At 44.8% G+C, this 19,115-nt stretch overlaps 1 protein-coding gene across 4 annotated transcripts in view; it reads left to right on the plus strand.

Moving 5' to 3' along the window:
• Positions 1 to 19,115, plus strand: part of SNX14 (sorting nexin 14) — an 86,585-nt gene that overhangs the window by 57,359 nt on the left and 10,111 nt on the right. For 3 of the 4 annotated variants that reach the window (XM_050950095.1, XM_050950096.1, XM_050950097.1), the window contains 8 exons: positions 3,566 to 3,649; positions 3,772 to 3,872; positions 4,110 to 4,221; positions 5,110 to 5,150; positions 5,320 to 5,439; positions 9,477 to 9,600; positions 10,388 to 10,552; positions 11,726 to 11,821. In XM_050950095.1, the coding sequence (XP_050806052.1) occupies positions 3,566 to 3,649; positions 3,772 to 3,872; positions 4,110 to 4,221; positions 5,110 to 5,150; positions 5,320 to 5,439; positions 9,477 to 9,600; positions 10,388 to 10,552; positions 11,726 to 11,821 (843 nt within the window). Of the gene's footprint in view, positions 1 to 3,565; positions 3,650 to 3,771; positions 3,873 to 4,109; positions 4,222 to 5,109; positions 5,151 to 5,319; positions 5,440 to 9,476; positions 9,601 to 10,387; positions 10,553 to 11,725; positions 11,822 to 19,115 lie in introns of those variants that run through there. The other variant, XM_050950098.1, reaches the window with a different exon arrangement.

A 19,115-nucleotide genomic window follows, 5' to 3' on the forward strand; every position in this document is an offset into this window, starting at 1 on the left:
ACTATGAGCCGCCAATGTGATGTGTCCATTAAAAAGCTAATGCGGTCTTGGGATGCATCAGGCAAGATATTTCCAGTAAAGATAAGGCGGTGTTAGTACTGTTATACAAGGCACTGGTGAGACCTCATGTTAAGGTATGAACCCCCACTCTGAACCTTAGCGTCCAAAAGATGGGGTACCTGCATGAACCCCCCTAAGTTTAATTACTAGCTTAGAAATGATTAGAAGTTTAATTACTAGCTTAGAGCTGCCCCCACCCAAAAATATAGTGTTTTGGGGCACTTTCTGGCCCCCAAACCCTTCCCTGGGGACCCCAAGACCCAAACCCCTTGGATCTCAAAACAAAGGGAAATAAACCATTCCCCTCCTTTCTTCCTCCCAGATTCTCCCCTCCCTAGGTAACACTGGGAGATCCCTGTGATTCAACTCCTTGAATCTTAAAACAGAGAGGAAATTCATCTCCCCCTCCCAGACTCTCCCTGAGAGAGACAGTAATCCTAACACAGAGAGAAATCAGGCTTTTCCTTTCTCCCACCAATTCCCTGGTTAGTGCAGACTCCCTCCCTTTGGGTCTCACACAAGAATAAAAAAACAATCAGGTTCTTAAAAAGGAAAACTTTTAATAAAGAAAAAAGTAAAAATTGTCTCTGTAAAATCAAGATGGAAAATGTTACAGGGTCTTTCAGCTTATAGACACTAGAGAGAATCCTCCCCCTAGCACAAATAAAAGTTGCAGCAACAGAGATACAACCCTTCCAGCAAAATACACATTTGCAAAATAAGAAAACAATTAAAAGACTAAACCGCCTTTCTAACTGGTACTTACTAAATTGAACAGGAGATGCTGTTTAAAAACTTGGAGATATCTGCTTACATGTCTGGTCCTTCTCAGAACCCAGAGAGAACAAACAAAAAACCCAGAAAGCACAAACAAAGGCTTCCCTCCACCGAGATTTGAAAGTATCTTGTCTCCTGATTGGTCCTCTGGTCAGGTGTTCCAGGTTTACTGCTAGTTAACCCTTTACAGGATAAAGAGACATTAACCCTTAACCATCTGTTTATGACACCTCATCTGGAATATTGTGTGCAGTTCTGGTTTCCCATGTTTAAGAAGGATTAATTCAAATTGGAACAGGTACAGAGAAGGGCTGCTAAGATGATCCAAGGAATGGAAAACCCGTCTTATGAAAGGAGACTCAAAGAGTTTGGCTTGTTTAGCCTAACCAAAAGAAGGCTGAGGGGTGATATGATTGATCTTTATAAATGTATCAGAGGGATAAATATCAGGGAGGGAGAGGAATTATGTAAGCTCAGTACCAATGTGGACACAAGAACAAATGGATAGAAACTGGACATTAGGAAGTTTAGACTTGAAATTAGACGAAGGTTTCTAACCATTAGAGGAGTGAAGTTCTGGAACAGCCTTCCAAGGGGACTAGTGGGGTCAAAAGACATAGCTGGCTTCAAGACTAAGCTTGATAAGTTTATGGAGGGGATGGTATGATGGGATAGCCTAATTTTGGTAATTAATTGATCGTTGATTATTAGCTGTAAATATGCCCAATAGCCTGTGATGGGATTTTAGATGGGGTGGGATCTGAGTTACTACAGAGAATTCTTTCCTGGGTGGCAGTGAGTCTTGCCCACATGCTCATGGTTTAGCTGATTGCCATATTTGGGGTCAGGAAGGAATTTTCCTCCAGGGCAGATTGGCAGAGGCCCTGAAGGTTTTTCGCCTTCCTCTGCAGGATGGAGTCACTTGCTAGAAGATTCTCTGCACCTTGAGGTCTTTAAACACCAATTTGAGGACTTCAGTAACTCAGACGTAGGTTAGTAGTTTGTTACAGGAGTAGGTGCGTGAGATTCTGTGGCCTGTGTGGTGCAGGAGGTCAGACTAGATGATCATAATGGTCCCTTCTGACTTTAATGTCTGAGTCTAGATTTGTTGGTCCCTAGGTATCTTTCAGATAGACACGTTACAAGTGCACTAATAGGTATTTACAGTTAAACGTTCCAGAGCAGGAACATGGCTTTTTCTTATAAACTTTAAAGTAGATTTCTTATGCAAATTAAATTTTTTGGTAACTCAGAAATAAATTTAAACTATTTGCAACCAAGGATTTCAGCATCTGTTTAGAAAAACATCCATATTTGGAGAGAAAAAAATCTCTCATTTTAGAGAAGTGAAAATTGGCATTAATGAGGCTTCTTCATGTTTGTAGCACTTGACAAACAGCTGGTGGAGATGACTGGAAGAGCCCTGTACTGAGAGAAGATTATTAGCAAGACCCAAGCTTGAATTAGATACAGGTTTCCTTCATAGTAGCATACCTGTTTACCAGCCATGCCTTGGGCTGCTCATGTGATTTAACACTACAGTAACTCCTCGCTTAACATTCTAGTTATGTTCCTGAAAAATGCGACTTTAAGCAAAACAATGTTAAGGGAATCCAATTTCCCTGTAAGAATTAATGTAAATGGGGGGCTTAGGTCCCAGGAAAATACTTTTTTCACCAGACAAAAGACCCCACACACACACGCACACTAGAAGTTTTAAACAAACAATTTAATACTGTACACAGCAATGATTATTGTGAAGCTTGGTTGAGGTGGTGGAGTCAGAGGGTGGCATATTTCCCAGGGAATGCCTTAGTGCTGAATGATGAACTAGCACTCGGCTGAGCCCTCAAGGGTTAACACGTTGTTAATGTAGCCTCACACTCTACAAGGCAGCACAAATGGAGGGAGGGGAGACAGCATGACAGACAGAGATGGAGAGAGACTGTGTGTGTGTGTGTGTGTGTGTGAGAGAGAGAGAGAGATGTGTATTTCCCCTTTAAGTACGCTGACTCCACTCTAAGTACATTGCCTTTTTAAGTAGATCAGCAAGTTGAGACAGCAGCTGCTGCTAGTAAGCTCCCTCCATCCTGAGCCCTGTCGTGTCACTGCTCCCATTCTATGGAGATGAAGTAAGCAGGGGGGAGAGGGACACCCTGACATTAGCACTCTTATTCTCTCTCACCTGCACAGCAAGCAGGAGGCTCCTGGGAGCAGCTCCAAGGCAGGAGCAGAACATGGCAGTGGGAGGAGGCACAGCTGAACTGCTGGCAATTGATAGCCTGCTGGGTGGCTGCCGCACAGGGAACTTAGGGGAGCAGGGAGCTGATGAGGGGCTGCCAGTCCACCCTGGTTCCAAGCCCCCACCAGCTAGCTCCAACGGGCTGCTCTTCCTGCAAGCAGTGGACAAAGCAGGTGGCTGTCAAACAAGATTATAAGGGAGCATTGCACAACTTTAAACGAGTATGTTCTCTAATTCTTCAGTAACGAAACAGCATTTAACCGGGCCATCTTTAAGTGAGGAGTTACTGTACTTAAGTTATTTAAAGAGCTAAGGGTGGCTTGAGTAGTTTTATAATACTGGCAGTACTGGTTACTTACACATTTGAGGGTTTTTCTCTGTACTCTGTGGTATATTTGCTGTTCTTAACTCTTTGTTGCATACCTTATTACTCTCCCAGGTGGGTGTAGGAACCTATATTACTTCCAGTATGTGTATTTTTTTCAGTTGGACATGATCCTGAACGCTGGTCTGTCTATAGAAGATACCTTGAATTTTATGTGCTTGAGTCAAAGTTAACAGAATTTCATGGTATGTTTTCACTTCCTACTTCGTGATTGCTTTTTAGAATTGAGCAGAAATTTAAGATACTAAAATTTTTCTTTTTGGTTTTAAGAATAAATGAATCTGCTTGACTTTTTACTAATTTGTAGGTACATTTACTGATGCTCAGCTTCCATCAAAAAGGATCATTGGTCCAAAGAACTATGAATTCTTAAAGACAAAGAGGGAAGAATTTCAGGAGTACCTGCAGGTACAAGATGATCTACGGTCGTTCAGTTTTTTAAGTAGATTGTGTAATTGTGAAGCTTATAAAGATTAACACACACCAATTTTTTCCCAAATGTAATAAAAATTTTAAAAGTATTTGGATGAATGTATAATTTCTGGGATACCATAGCACTGTTTTAAACATCTGTTGTTGTTACTATAGAGAACCTAGTTTTTAAGAATGTTCTTTCATCTACTCTTTCTTTTATGTCCCCCAAAGAAACTTCTGCAACATCCAGAGCTGAGTAACAGCCAGCTTTTGGCTGACTTTCTGTCTCCCAATGGTGGAGAGACGCAATTTCTTGATAAAATGTTGCCTGATGTAAATCTTGGTAGGTAACATAGTTGCTCTTTATTCTGGTGAATAGCACTCTTGTAGAGACTGTAATGCAGCAAATTAAGTGAGGGCCCATACTGAGACTGAACTTCTTTAAGTGCTGGGTATGTGAAATGTGAGGTGTCTCTTCTGCTATACAGCTGTTACAATCCAGTTATTTTTCCAAGAGTCAGATATTTTTTGATGCTTACATTCCTTTCCATTCCCGGGAGGGAAAGTATTGTGAAGCTTTGGAAAATCTAGTCTGCATATGGATGCCTTCTGAATATCTAAGCCCAATACTTCCAAAATCCAGTGCTCATGGACATCAGATCCTCTGTCTTCAAGTAATTCAAGATGATGAATGGCATTAGCCCAGATTTGATTTTTCAAGAATCAGTCCAAGAAGGCAGCTGTTTGTTTGGGTTTTTTTAATGTTGATAGAAGCAGTCCGATACATCCAAAATTTCATAATTTTCTTCTATGCACTCTGTATCATTTGAAAGTAATTTGTTTCTTTCAAATGTTTTTCAAAAGATTGTGCAATGATACTTAAAATGAAGCAATAGATGTCAGTGGTGTCAGCTAATCTGTTTCAGACTCACATGATAACCTACACACAGTCTCATTTTTTATTGCTTCACTTCAGTGAAATTTATAATTTAATATAGCTTATTATATATCATGGCTTATTATTCAGTTGTATTACAGTAGCTCTTAAATGGCCCAGCAAATATATCCATGGTAAAAGACAGGCCTTGCCGTGGAGATCTTAAAATATAAATAGACAAAACAGATAAGGGGAAGTAGAATAGAAGAGGAGAACAGAGGGATACTAATAGATATCAGATATGATATTCAGAAGGGAATATGGTAATGTATACTTTTTTGTTCTTAATTGTAGGGAAAATGATAAAATCTGTTCCAGGAAAGCTAATGAAAGAGGTGAGTATATACTGTGTCTCAGTAGCCTATGCTGTGACTATAGTTAGTATTTTTAACTGTCCACGGACAGGTTGCTACATATTGGTCCAGCACAAATTTTAGTTTGGAAACTGTCACTTTTTTAAAACTATTTAACTATCACTGTTGTTCACTCTGTATTTAATTTCAGAAAGGTCAGCATTTGGAGCCATTCATCATGAATTTCATTAACTCCTGTGAATCTCCCAAGCCTAAACCAAGTAGACCAGAGCTTACAATTCTCAGTCCCACTTCTGAAAACAACAAGAAGGTGCAGTACATTTACAGAGGGGGAAATACTGACCCTTACCTGAGAATGTGAAGAGTAAAGGGGAGAAGCTATAAAGATGACAGTTTGACTGCCTGTGTTTATTGTCTGTTCTTATGGCTGGTGGATGGAGGTTCTTCCTTTTTTCCAGCGTCCACTCATCTTGATACTGCTGGCCTCCATGTTTATCCCTGGATGTATTGGAGTCTTTATAGACATAGGGCTGGAAGGGACCTCGGAGGTCATCTAGTCCAGCTCCCTGCACTGAGGCAGGACCAAGTATATCTAGACCATCCCTGACGTGTTTGTCTAACCTAATCTTTAAAACCTCCAGTGATGCAGGTTCCACACCTCCCTGGGTCACCTGTTCCAGCAATTAGCTATCCTTATAATTAGGGCTGTTGATTAATCGCAGTTAACGCACACAATTAACTCAAAAAAAATTAACTGAGATTAAAAATATTAATCATGATTAATCCGACTGTTGAACTATAGAGTACCAATTGAAATGTAGTAAATATTTTTGGATGTTTTTCTACATTTTCAAATATATTGATTTCTATTACAACACAGAATACAAACTGTACAGCGCTCACTTTATATTATTTTTATTACAAATATTTGCACTGCAAAAATGATAAACAAAAGAAATAGTATTTTTCAATTTCACCTCATACAAGTACTGTAGTGCAATCTCTATCGTGAAAGTGTAACTTGCAAATTTAGATTTTTTCTTTTGTTACATAACTGTTTTGTTTGAGTGCAATGTAAAACTTTAGAGTCTACAAGTCCACTCAGTCCTCCTACTTGTTCAGCCAATCGCTAAGACAGACAAGTTGGTTTACATTTATAGGAGATACTGCTGCCTGCTTGTTGTTTACAATGTCAACTGAAAGTGAGAACAGGCGTTCGCATGGCACTTTTGTAGCTGGCGTTGCAAGTTATTTACATGACAGATATGCTAGACATTCATATGCCCCTTCATGCTTCATCCACCATTCCAGAGGACATGCTTCCATGCTATGATGATTGTTTTTAAAAAAAAATAGTGCGTTAATTAAATTTGTGACTGAACTCCTTGGGGAGAACTGTATGTCCCCTGCTCTGTTTTACCCGCATTATGCCATATATTTCATGTTATAGCAGTCTTGGATGATGACCCAGAACGTGTTTGATTTACGAATCCTCTCACTGTAGATTTGACAAAATGCAGAGAAGGTACTAATGTGAGATTTCTAAAAATAGCTACAGCACTTGACCCAAGGTTTAAGAATCTGAAGTGCATTCCAAAATCTGAGAGGGACGAGATGTGGAGCATGCTTTCAGAAGTCTTAAAAGAGCAACACTCAGATGCGGAAACTACAGAATCCAAATGACCAAAAAAGAAAATCAACCTTCTGCTGGTGGCATCTGACTCAGATGATGAAAATGAGTATGAATTGGTCTGCTCTGCTTTGGATCGTTATCGAGCAGAAGCCGTCATCAGCATGGATGCATATCCTCTGAAATGGTTGAAGCATGAAGAGACATATGAATCTTTAGCACATCTGGCACGTAAATATCTTGCGACGCCGGTTACAACAGTGCCATGCAAACGCCTGTTTTCACTTTCAGATGACATTGTAAACAAAAAGTGGGAAGCATTATCTCTTGCAAATGTAACCAAACTTGCTTGTCTGAGTGGTTGGCTGAACAGGAAGTAGGACTGCGTGGACTTACAGGCTCTAAAGGTTTACATTGTTTTATTTTTGAATGCAGTTTTTTTTGTACATAATTCGACATTTTGTACAGTAATTATATCAGGTGAATTGAAAAAACTATTTTTTTACACTGCAAATATTTTGTAATAAAAAATAAATATAAAGTGAGCACTGTACATTTTGTATTCTGTGTTGTAATTGAAATCAATATATTTGAAAATGTAGAAAACATCCAAAAATATATAAATAAATGGTATACTATTATTGTTTAACAGTGCAATTAATCATGATTAATTTTTTTAATCGCTTGACAGCCTTACTTATAATTAATTTTTTTTTTCCCTAAAATCTAACCTAGATCTCTGCTGCTGCAGATTAAGCTGATCACTGAAGGGAGTACACAAAGTTGACATGGAGAACAATTGATCACTGTCCTTTTTGTAACAGCCCTTAACATATTTGAAGAATGTTATGAGGTTCCTCCTCAGTCATGTTTTCTCAGGACTAAACATGCCCGTTTTTTTTCAGTCTTTCCTCGTAGGGCAGGTTTTCTAAACCTCTTATTTTTCATGCTCTCCTCTGGACTCTTTCCAATTTGTCCACATCTGTACTTCAGCTGAGGACTGATCAGTGCCAAGTAGAGTGGGACAATTACCTCCTGTGTCTTCTGTATTGCACTCCTGTTAATACACCTCAGAATATTAGCTCTCTTTGTCAATGCATTGCATTATAGGCTCATATTTACCAAATGTAATGAACACAAAGTACACTTGCAGGCTTGCAAGCAATTGACATGGATAAGTGTTATGATTATTATTTGTATTGGGGCCTACTAGTTATACCATAGTAAGACATCTTACTGATTTTTCTATATTTATTTATAGTCATAAGTTGGTTCTTAAGTATTTCTAATACATTTATCACTCTTCAAGTAATTCTCCAAAGACTAAAGTTGAATTTTGTCTTAAGGCACTCTTATACATGTGGTCCCTGCTATTTCTAGTGATTCATTTGAAAGGGGTTAGTTTAAAACATCCAAAACAATTGTTTAAAGTTGTCTGAGACTCTCTTAGGCCACAAAAGAGAAGTGTAGTTTTTCCAGTGAACCCAGACCAGAGGGGGGAGAGAGAGCATAAAGCAATCAAAATACAATTCCCATAAATGGCTGCAGTGCTCGTTTTGAATTGAAATATTTTATTTTTTAGCTGGAATGTATTGGTTTGGAGGCATTTGTAACAGGGCTGCTGCTTAATGAGTGATCTCTTGTAGCCACCGTGCCCTTTGCAGCAGCCTTCCTCTGTTCTCCCTTGTTGGGGCCCTTTACAGACTCCCCGCAGCCGTTTTTAGAAGTCCTACTGTCCTCCACTTTGGGCTGGTTTAATGACCACAAACAGACCCACCAAAAAAAGTCCATCACTATAATCCAAAGGTTCACACTTATCTCTGGCTCTTCTGCTGTCCATGCAGAGCTCTTCATTTGCTACAGCCTGCTCTTCAGAGGGTCACTTTTCATAGCTTTCCCTAGAGTTTAGCTTTCTGGCTTTGGCTTCCTTCTCTTGCCAGTGTCTCTCAGTTCTGATGGAGAATATATACTGCCCTCCTCCAAAGAGCTCCTCCCGATTGGCTGGAAGACAGGGGAGCACAGCCTCAGGCCCGTAAAGGAACAGTGGATGGTGGGGAAACCCCAGGAGAACTCCTAATTTCCGAGGACTGCTTCCTCTGCTCCATTACCAGGCCATTTCCTGGGCCTTTGTTTGTTCCATCTCCCAGGAATGGAGTCTTCTTGCCCCCTGTACTCCTAAAGGGCCAGTATACCCTATTACAACAGTCAACAAAATATTGAAATTTTCTTTGGAAAACAAACATCTTCTCTTAAAAATTGCCTTGTTGAAATTAATTTTTCCACTGAAAAACAGTTCAAATTCTTTTCCATTGAAAATCTTGACCACTCTGAACTTAGTAGTACTGATTGTTTTTTACGAGGGGTCGGCAACCTTTCACAAGTGGTGTGCTGAGTCTTCATTTATTCACTCTAATTTAAAGTTTTGCGTGACAGTAATACATTTTAACGTTTTTAGAAGGTCTCTTTTAATAGTCTATAATATATAACTAACCTATTGTTATATGTAAAGTAAATAAGGTTTTTAAAATGTTTAAGGAACTTCATTTAAAATTAAATTAAAATGCAGAGACCCCGGACCAGTGGCCAGGACCCGGGCAGCTTGACTGCCACTGAAAATCAGCTCATGTGCCACCTTCGACACACGTGCCATAGGTTGCCTACCCCTGGTTTTTATTCTAGTTTTGTTTGTTTTTCAAGATGTAATGTTTCTATTTTAGCTTTTCAATGATCTGTTCAAGAACAATGCAAACCGCTCTGAGAATACAGAGAGAAGACAAAATCAGAACTACTTTATAGAGATGATAACAGTAGAAGGAGTCTATGACTACTTAATGTATGTTGGTAAGAAATTATTTCTCTTTGTACTCGGTATGAAGAATAACAGAGGTGCAAAAGTTCAGGGTGATTAATATGCTGTTTGAAAAGTTTGTCTAAAGTTCATAGCAGGGGCCAGCAACCTCTGGCACGCGGCTCGCCAGGGTAAGCACTCTGGCAGGCCGGCCAGTTTGTTTACCTACTGCATCAGCAGGTGCTGGCTGCAGCTTCCCACTGCCGTCATTGCACTGGGACAGCGAACCGCGGCCAGTGGGAGCCGCGGTTGGCCGAACCTGCCAACGCAGCAGGTAAACAAACTGGTCCAGCCTGTCAGGGTGCTTACCCTGGCGAGCCGCGTGCCAGAGGTTGCCGACCCCTGGTTTACAGTTTGTTATAACAAGGAAGATGCCAGTTAGAGACGCTATCCTGTTTTTAAAGTTCCTACTATTAGGGTGTCACAAATGTAGCAGTATCACTCTGATCACTCTGCTTGCATGTTGAATCCCTTTCTCCTCCTCCCCCACACGCTTTGTTTTTGTATTTAGAGTGTAAGCTGCTTGAGGTGCAGGCCATGTCTTTCTGTGGCCACTCTAATTTAAATAAATAATACCAACACTTGGTATTTTTGTAGTAAATGTAACACAAAAAGATTTAAAAGCTAAAGGATCTGCTATAGGGTAGAGGGAATGGGGTCAGGTTGCATGAAGTTAGCTCTCCCTTTTTTGGAAATATCAATTTGCACACTTTTTAAGAAATAAAGCAAGGTACCACGATGATGGGAGCCTTTTTAATATGTGTAATAACAACTTTGCAGGTAGAGTTGTTTTCCATGTTCCTGACTGGCTGCATCACCTCTTGATGGGGGGAAGAATTCTCTTCAAAAACACATTGGAGATGTACACAGACTACTATCTACAGTACAAATTAGAACAGCTATTTCAGGAGCACCGCTTGGTATCACTGATAACACTCCTGAGAGGTTAGTGAAAAGTCATGCAAATACTTATTTTATCATGGGCTGCTTGTACATGTTTAAACTGCAGTGGTACTATTAATAAGATATTGATGACTTTAGTTTTAGACTTGAGTACCTTTTTTGTGAGCAATCCAAAGTGCTTTGCAAACTATATAATGCAACATATGAAAAAGAACACTTACACAACATAAATGAGTCAAGAGATTCCAAAAGTCAGTTTCTGCACAGTGTTAATTTGGTTTTGTTGCACATTCTTGATATTTTATTATAGAATTAAGTATGTATTGTGAACAATAATCCACTAACGCTTATAGTGAGCAAGGAAAAGAAGACTAAAAGACTGATGATCAACATGGTGAAGCTAGAGATGCAGTAGATATATTGAGTGTAGGAAATTCCTAAAGTGTGTGTTGTTTCTTAATCTTTTTTTGGAGAATAAATGCTAGGTTTTCTTAATTGTTTCCCGTTTATTATAAGAGTGGAGGGAAGGCAGAGAAAATGAAGCCCACAGTTGCTAGCTAACAAGTACCAATTGACTATAGACTGAACAAACTTGGCATATTTAGGAAAATAACTTGGGTGAAGGCCAGTTATGAAAATTACAGCTCCCAAAGAGGTATCGTGAATGAATGAAAATTAAAGCGAGGAAGCTTTGAATGACTGAAACCAAAAGTGGTAGCTGCTTGTGAATGCTGTAAATATTTGTAGTCCTCTGTAGTAATTATGACCATTGCAATAGGCCCCATCAGTACTGCAGGGCTGTTTGATATAATATGAAGAATATCCTTATACAATTATAAGTACAGGGGAATTATAGTTAAGCAGCATATAATTAACCTACAGTGGAATTTAGCCAGAACTGTGTGCTGCTGCAGCATTGTGATGCTCTTTTAAAATGGCTTAACACAAGGAATGAGTTGGGAAAACACTATACTGTATTCCAAATAGATAGATAGGGTATTTCTGGATATGAGTAGAACAAGAAGACCAAAAGACATCAGGCTATTAACTGGCATGGTTAGAACTTACTTCCAGTTAAGATCATGTGGAAAAGAGAAATCTAATTCTGAAGATATCATTCAAAAGCATATCATCAGTTTTTAGTCACATACACAATGTATGACTTTACTGAAAGCCAACTCCTAAATGCCATTTTTGTTCTTTTGGTTGTTACAGATGCTGTGTTTTGTGAGAATACTGAACCTCGCTCTCTTCAAGATAAACAGAAACGAGCAAAGCAGACTTTTGAAGAAATGATGAGATACATTCCAGGTTCCACATTTATATGACCTATATGAGCTTTTTAATCCTTCAGTCAGGCACCTAGCCCAAATATAATATGCATGCTAACTTTCCAATCCATAAAGTAGTTATCTGGCTGAGATTTTAAAGAGTTGGCTAAAATGCTGCTGCTTAATGAGACTTTCATTTTCAAACGTTCATCGTTTTAACGAGGGTTACTTGCAACCCTAGGCCTTTGGTGTAATGGTTAAATAATGACACCGTGCAGGTCAGGAGGAGTGTGGGATCTGAACCACCTGGAAGTCTGACACTGATCTCCACTTCTTTGTGTATCATTCGGCCCAGCTGAAAACTGGGTAAAAAGCAGGGCTGCAGTGAAAACCTGAAAAAGAATCTCATGTCAGCTGTACTTTCCCTATATAAATTAGGAAAAAAATCCTGTGATTAGAGGTCATCGAATAATAATTCATTGCAAGTGTAATTTTAAGTTCTTCTTCGAGTGCTTGCTCATATCCATTCCAATTAGGTGTACGCACGCTGCGTGCACGTTCGTCGGAAGATTTTCTACCCTAGCAACACCTGGTGGGTCGGCTGGGCGCCCCCTGGTGTGGCGCCGCTATGGCACCGAATATATACCCCTGCCGACCCGTCTGCTCCTCGGTTCCTTCTTACCGCCTGTCTCGGTCGTTGGAACAGTGGAGTGCGGCTTAGCTGATCTCCACTTCCCTAGCTATTCACTTGTTCTAGTACTATTGTGTATATAGTTTTATAGTTGTAGTTAACACTTTTAATAACCTTCTGTAAACCTAGTTAGTGTATATAGTTCATAGGGTTGGGGATTAGCCCCTTCCCCTCTCCCGGTGCCCAGGCCCATGCCTGGTTCACCGGGCTTCAAACTGTGCTCGGCCTGCCGGCGGCTGATGCCAACGGGAGACTCCCACGATTCGTGCCTAAAGTGCCTGGGGGAATCCCATCTTACAGATAAGTGCCGGATTTGCAAGTCCTTCAAGCCGCGGACAAAAAAGAAGCGGGACTTTCGTCTTAAGCAGCTCCTAATGGAGGCAGCCCTCACTCCTCCGTCTTCGGCACTGAGTGCCGCACAGTCCGCGCCGGGGGGAAGTGCCTCGTCGGCACCGGAGAGCACCGGCACTGCCAAGATGCCCCGGCACCAGCCATCACCGGCCCAGAAACCAGCCCGGCACCGCTCCCTCTCCCCGCGTGCCAAAAAGGTCAAAGCTCCTGCGGCTCCAATATCTACACCACAGTCTGAGCAGCAGACTGAAACCGAGTCGCCCGGCACCAACAACTGCCATGGCACCAGCAATCTCGGCCCCGTTGATTCCGGCCAGGCAAGAGCCGTCGAGTCCGGTGCATGACAGCTCCCCGGCACACGCCGAGGTCAAGCTTATTGTTCCCACCACACCAGAGACCTTTTCGACGGCGAGGGAACTCATTGCCCTAACGGAGCCCACCCTGCCCCAATCCCCGGCACCGCTGGTGCAGGTTATTGCATCAGCAGGGAAGCCTGCCCTAGTCAGGCCACCTTCCATCAACGCTGCAGGCAGGCACCACTTGAGATCGAGGTCTCGCCAGCGCTCCCGATCTTGCCACTGGTCCTGAACCTGATCTCCTTCTCGGCACCGGTCGTACTCGCGGTACCGTTCAAGATCCTGCTCTCCGGACCGATACTCCAGACGGTGGTCCAGCTCCCGGCACCGTTCACACCGCAGTCACTCCCACCGTAGAGCTTCACGATCCCGGTCGATCTCCTGGCACCGCGCCGGTCACAGGTCCCGGTCAACTTCTCGGCACCGGTACGACTCCCGGTACCGCTCTCCTGTGAGGCATGACGTACGGTACCCTACGCACAGGGCTCCTCCTCATGTGCACTCTGCTCCGCCATGGCCATCACGGCACCCATCTGAGTCTTCGCACGCTGATAGCGCCGCATATGGAGATTCAGAAACGCAGAGCCGTGTCCTCCAGGAGCCTCAGGGCACGGAACAAGCGCCTCAGTGGTCCTTCTGGACACCTTGGGCATATCACCAGGCCCAAGGCGAACCCACGGTTCCATCTTGTTCCGCCCCGTCAAAACATCGGGCACCAGAGGCCACTGTTAGCCGCCCTCCTCCAGTGGGTACGGATGACTCGGCTCTTGCGCCGGATCCTCAGGTGTTCCCGGACCCTGATGCTCCTCCGGAACAGGAGTCACTAAATGAGCCAACCGTGCCGGGTCTGTCGTCCTCCTCTTCGCCAGACGAGGCAGTAGCCGGTACTTCTACATCGGGCCTGCCCCTGATCGACCTCAGAGCCCACCAGGACCTTCTCCGGCGAGTCGCCTTAAACATCAACCTTCAGGTAGAGGAGGTCCTGGAGGTGGAAGACCCGGTCATAGACATACTGTCGGCGGATGCCCCAACTCGCGTGGCTCTGCCATTTATCCATTCCATCCAGGCCAAAGCGGACACCATTTGGCAATCCCTGGCGTCTATCCCTCCCACGGCCAGAGGCGTGGAAAGGAAGTACATGGAACCCTCTAAAGGGTATGAATACTTATATACCCATCCTCCTCCATGCTCTCTGGTCATTCAATCTGTGAATGAGAGAGAGCGCCATGGCCAGCAAGCCCCTGCCCGGGAATCGCGGGAGGCTAGAAGGATGGATCTATTGGGGCGTAAAGTTTACTCCGCCGGAGGCCTCCAACTGTGGGTGGCTAACCAACAGGCCCTGCTCAGCAGGTATAATTATAATACCTGGCAATTGGTGGGTAAGTTCGTTGAACTGGCCCCACAGGACTCCCGCCCGGAATTCCAAGCCCTTCTGGAGGAAGGGAAGAAAGTGGCACGGACTTCTCTGCAGGCCTCACTCGACGCTGCTGATTCGGCGGCCAGAACCGTGGCCTTGGGGATTACAATGCGGAGAATATCGTGGTTGCAGATATCAGGCCTACCTCCTGAACTGCAACACACTATTCAGGACCTTCCGTTTGATGGACAGGGCCTTTTCTCTCAGAAAACGGACCCTAGACTCCAGAGTCTCAAAGACAGTCGCATCATCATGCGTTCCCTCAGGATGCATACTCCACAAACCCAACGGAGGTCCTTCTGTACCCAGCCTCAACGCCCTTACCTCCTGCCCAGGCTACGACAGGACTTTAGCAGGAGGCGTGGTTGCGGGAACCACAGATGGCAATCGGGTTCCCAAAGGGGCAAGAATAACGGTCCCACCAAACCATCAGAGGGACCAAAACCGAAATTTTGAAGGTGCGCCCGAGAGCAGAGCACCGGTCCTTCCCCAGGATCCTCTTCAGTTTTCCAACCGCCTTTCCTCCTTCCTCCCTGGGTGGGCCCAATTAACCTCAGATCGTTGGGTCCTACGCACGGTGGAATTTGGATACCACCTCCAATTTATTTCGCCCCCTCCCTCCCACCCTCCCTCTTCAGGGACCCCTCTCACGAGCAATTCCTCTGGCAAGAGGTTTGTACGCTCCTCTCCATCGGAGCTATAGAGGAGGTGCCAGAGGAGTTCAGGAGCAAGGGATTTTACTCCCGATATTTCCTAATCCCCAAGGCGAATGGGGGTCTCCGACCCATCCTGGACCTACGCAGTCTCAATGTCTTTCTGAAGAAGTTGAAGTTCTGCATGGTGTCCCTGGGGACCATCATCCCATCCTTGGATCCCGGAGACTGGTACGCTGCTCTCGACATGAAGGACGCATACTTTCACATCACCATTTACCCTCCGCACAGACGGTACCTACGGTTTATGGTGCACAAGCAACGTTTTCAATTTGCAGTCCTCCCATTTGGCCTCTCTACTGCCCCGCGCGTTTACGAAGTGCATGGCTGTAGTGGCCGCCTTCCTCCATCGTCGGCATATACACGTCTTTCCTTACCTAGACGACTGGCTTATTTGCGGGACCTCCAAGGTTCAAGTCACCAGGCATGTTGCTATCATCACAGACCTATTCGAACAGTTGGGCCTGATGATCAATCTAGAGAAGTCTACTCTAGTGCCCATTCAAAGAATAGAGTTCATCGGGGCCATTCTAGACTCCACACTTGCAACAGCCTGCCTTCCACTACCCCGGTTTCGGGCACTAGTTTCGGTCATAGAAAGCCTCCAAACTTTTCCGATGACCTCGGCCTGCACCTTCCTCAGCTTTCTTGGTCACATGGCCGCGTGCGCTTTCGTAACCAAGCACGCCAAACTACGCCTGCGTCCCCTTCAAACCTGGCTCGCCTCAGTTTACCGCCTGGGCAGGGACCCCATAGACATGATCGTCACCGTTCCTCAGAGCGTCTTAGGCTCCCTCAACTGGTGGCTAACATCTTCCCTGGTGTGTGCAGGGATGCCGTTCCAACTGAGACAGCCCTCAGTATCCCTAACGATGGACGCGTCGTCTCTCAGCTGGGGGGCATACCTAGGCCATCGTCTCACGCAAGGCCTCTGGTCATCTCAAGAGCTAGCGTTGCACATAAACGTCCGGGAGCTGAGAGCAGTTCGCCTCGCATGCCAGACGTTCCAACATCATCTGCAGGGCTGTTGTATTCTAGTACTCACGGACAACACAACAGCAATGCACTACATAAACAAACAGGGAGGGACTCGATCCTCCCCCCGTTGTCAGGAGGCGATCCAACTGTGGGAATTCTGTATAGCCCACTCTATAGACCTTGTAGCGTCCTTCCTCCCAGGGGTCTGGAACACTCTGGCAGACCATCTCAGCAGATCCTCTCTCTCCCACGAGTGGTCACTCCGCCAGACATGGTACATTCCATCTTCCAGAAGTGGGGCTTTCCCCATATAGACCTATTTGCTTCCCACAACAACAGGAAGTGTCAGAGGTTTTGCTCCTTCCAGGGTCTCGCCCCGGGCTCAGTATCGGACGCCTTCCTAATCTCTTGGGCGAACCACTTGCTTTACGCCTTTCCACCTTTCCCGATGGTGCACAGGGTTCTTGTAAAGCTTCGCAGGGACAGGGCTCGACTGATCCTGATCGCCCCTGCGTGGCCCCGACAACACTGGTACACCACGTTGCTGGACCACTCAATAGCCAACTCAATCCCTCTACCCCTTCATCAGGATCTGATAATGCAGGACCACAGCAGGCTTCTCCACCGAGACCTGCAATCCCTCCATCTAACAGCGTGGCTCCTGCATGGTTAACCCAATCGGAATTACGCTGCTCTGCCCTGGTGCAAGAGATACTCCTGGATAGCAGGAAACCTTCTACGCGGTCTACTTACTTAACCAAGTGGAAACGGTTTTCTTGCTGGTGTCACACGCAGAATGTTGCACCTGCGGAGGTTCCTATCCCTACTATTTTGGACTACCTCTGGTATCTAAAACAAGAAGGCCTCGCTATCTCATCTCTGCGAGTGCACTTGGCAGCTATTTCTACTTTCCACCCCGGAGAAGGTACTTACTCTGTCTTCTCCCACCCTATGGTCTCGAGGTTCCTCAAAGGCCTGGAGCATCTATACCCCCTAGTATGACGCCCCGCCCCTTCCTGGGACCTCAGTTTAGTTCTGACGAGACTTACGCTCCCCCCGTTCGAGTCATTGGCAACGTGCTCACTCCTACATTTATCATGGAAAACAGCCTTCCTTGTAGCCATTACATCGGCTAGGAGAGTCTCTGAGCTTCGGGCTCTCATGGTGGACCCACCATACACGGTGTTCCACAAGGACAAGGTACAGCTACGCCCACATCAGGCGTTCCTCCCTAAAGTAGTCTCGGCCTTTCATCTCAACCAGGACATATTCCTACCGGCCTTCTTTCCCAAACCGCATACATCTCGTAGGGAGCAGCAGTTACATTCGCTCGACGTCTGTAGGGTGCTCGCCTTCTATATTGACCGTATGAGGCCCTTCCACAAAACGCCCCAACTCTTTGTTGCAGTGGCGGACCGGATGAAAGGTCAGCCCATCTCTTCTCAGAAGATTTCGTCCTGGGTAACTGCGTGCATCCGCACTTGCTACGAGCTATCTCGTACCTCTCCGGGTCATATTACCGCACATTCTACCAGGGCCCAGGCCTCGTCGGCCACCTTCTTAGCTCAAGTACCTATTCAGGAAGTATGTCGAGCAGCTACGTGGTCTTCAGTACACACTTTTACTTCCCATTATGCCCTGGTGCAACAATCCAGAGACGATGCAGCCTTCAGCTTAGCGGTTTTGCATTCTGCAGTTTCTCACTCCGACCTCACCGCCTAGGTAAGGCTTGGGATTCATCTAATTGGAATGGATATGAGCGAGCACTCGAAGAAGAAAAGATGGTTACTCACCTTCGTAACTGCTGTTCTTCGAGATGTGTTGCTCATATCCATTCCAAAACCCGCCCTCCTTCCCCACTTTCGGAGTAGCCGGCAAGAAGGAACTGAGGAGCGGACGGGTCGGCAGGGGTATATATTCAGTGCCATAGCGGCGCCACACCAGGGGGCGCCCAGCCGACCCACCGGGTGTTGCTAGGGTAGAAAATCTTCCGACGGACGTGCACGCAGCGCGCGCACACCTAATTGGAATGGATCTGAGCAACACATCTCGAAGAACAGTTACAAAGGTGAGTAACCATCTTTTCTCTGAGTGCTGGTCTCTCTGTGTTCAGCATATGGGTATGCATGAGCTCCATATGCCTGATAGTGGAGATTTCTAGCAAGTAGAATTCATTGGTCTGCGCCTGAATCCTTGTTCCCCTTGTGCTCCATATCAAGGATATATGGGGTGGTGCAAACTGATGCCAGTTCCTTCTTACACAGGTGCATGGCCTGAGTTGGAATCCTCTGTGTCCAAAGCTATGATTGCATCGTCACTCAAAAACCTGGACATATACTTGTATATAGTTTTAGTATTCTTAGTGTGTTTATAGTTTAGTTAGTATAGTTTAGTTTCCCCTGCCTCAGGGATCATCTTCCTGGGGAGAAGTACTGTGCCCAGAATCCTGAGGTTTAAGGAACAGTCTTCTGATCCTGCTTGTTCTCAGTCAACAATGAACACCATTGCTCCCTTTACTGCCTTGGGGAGGCTCACGTTTCTGCCAACTACAGCCTCTGACCCTCCTTCTCTCTCTCCAGACTCATGTGGCATGAGAATTTTGACTGAGGAAGTACCCCTTGGAAAAGGCCATGAGACCCAGTAGGATCCAGGCCAAGCTGATCCCTTGGTTCATTAGCCTCAGTCTAAGAGTGGTTCTCCTCCAAGCAAGAGTTCAGGAGCAGATGCCAGAGCTGGTAAGCCCAAGGATTCAATGCCTTGGGCCTCTCACGCGAGTAACGGGCACTCTCATAAACTCAAAGACAGATATGCTCCTACAAAAAAGGATC

This window comes from Gopherus flavomarginatus, chromosome 4 (assembly GCF_025201925.1).
Source record: "Gopherus flavomarginatus isolate rGopFla2 chromosome 4, rGopFla2.mat.asm, whole genome shotgun sequence".
Classification (NCBI taxonomy): domain Eukaryota; kingdom Metazoa; phylum Chordata; order Testudines; family Testudinidae; genus Gopherus; species Gopherus flavomarginatus.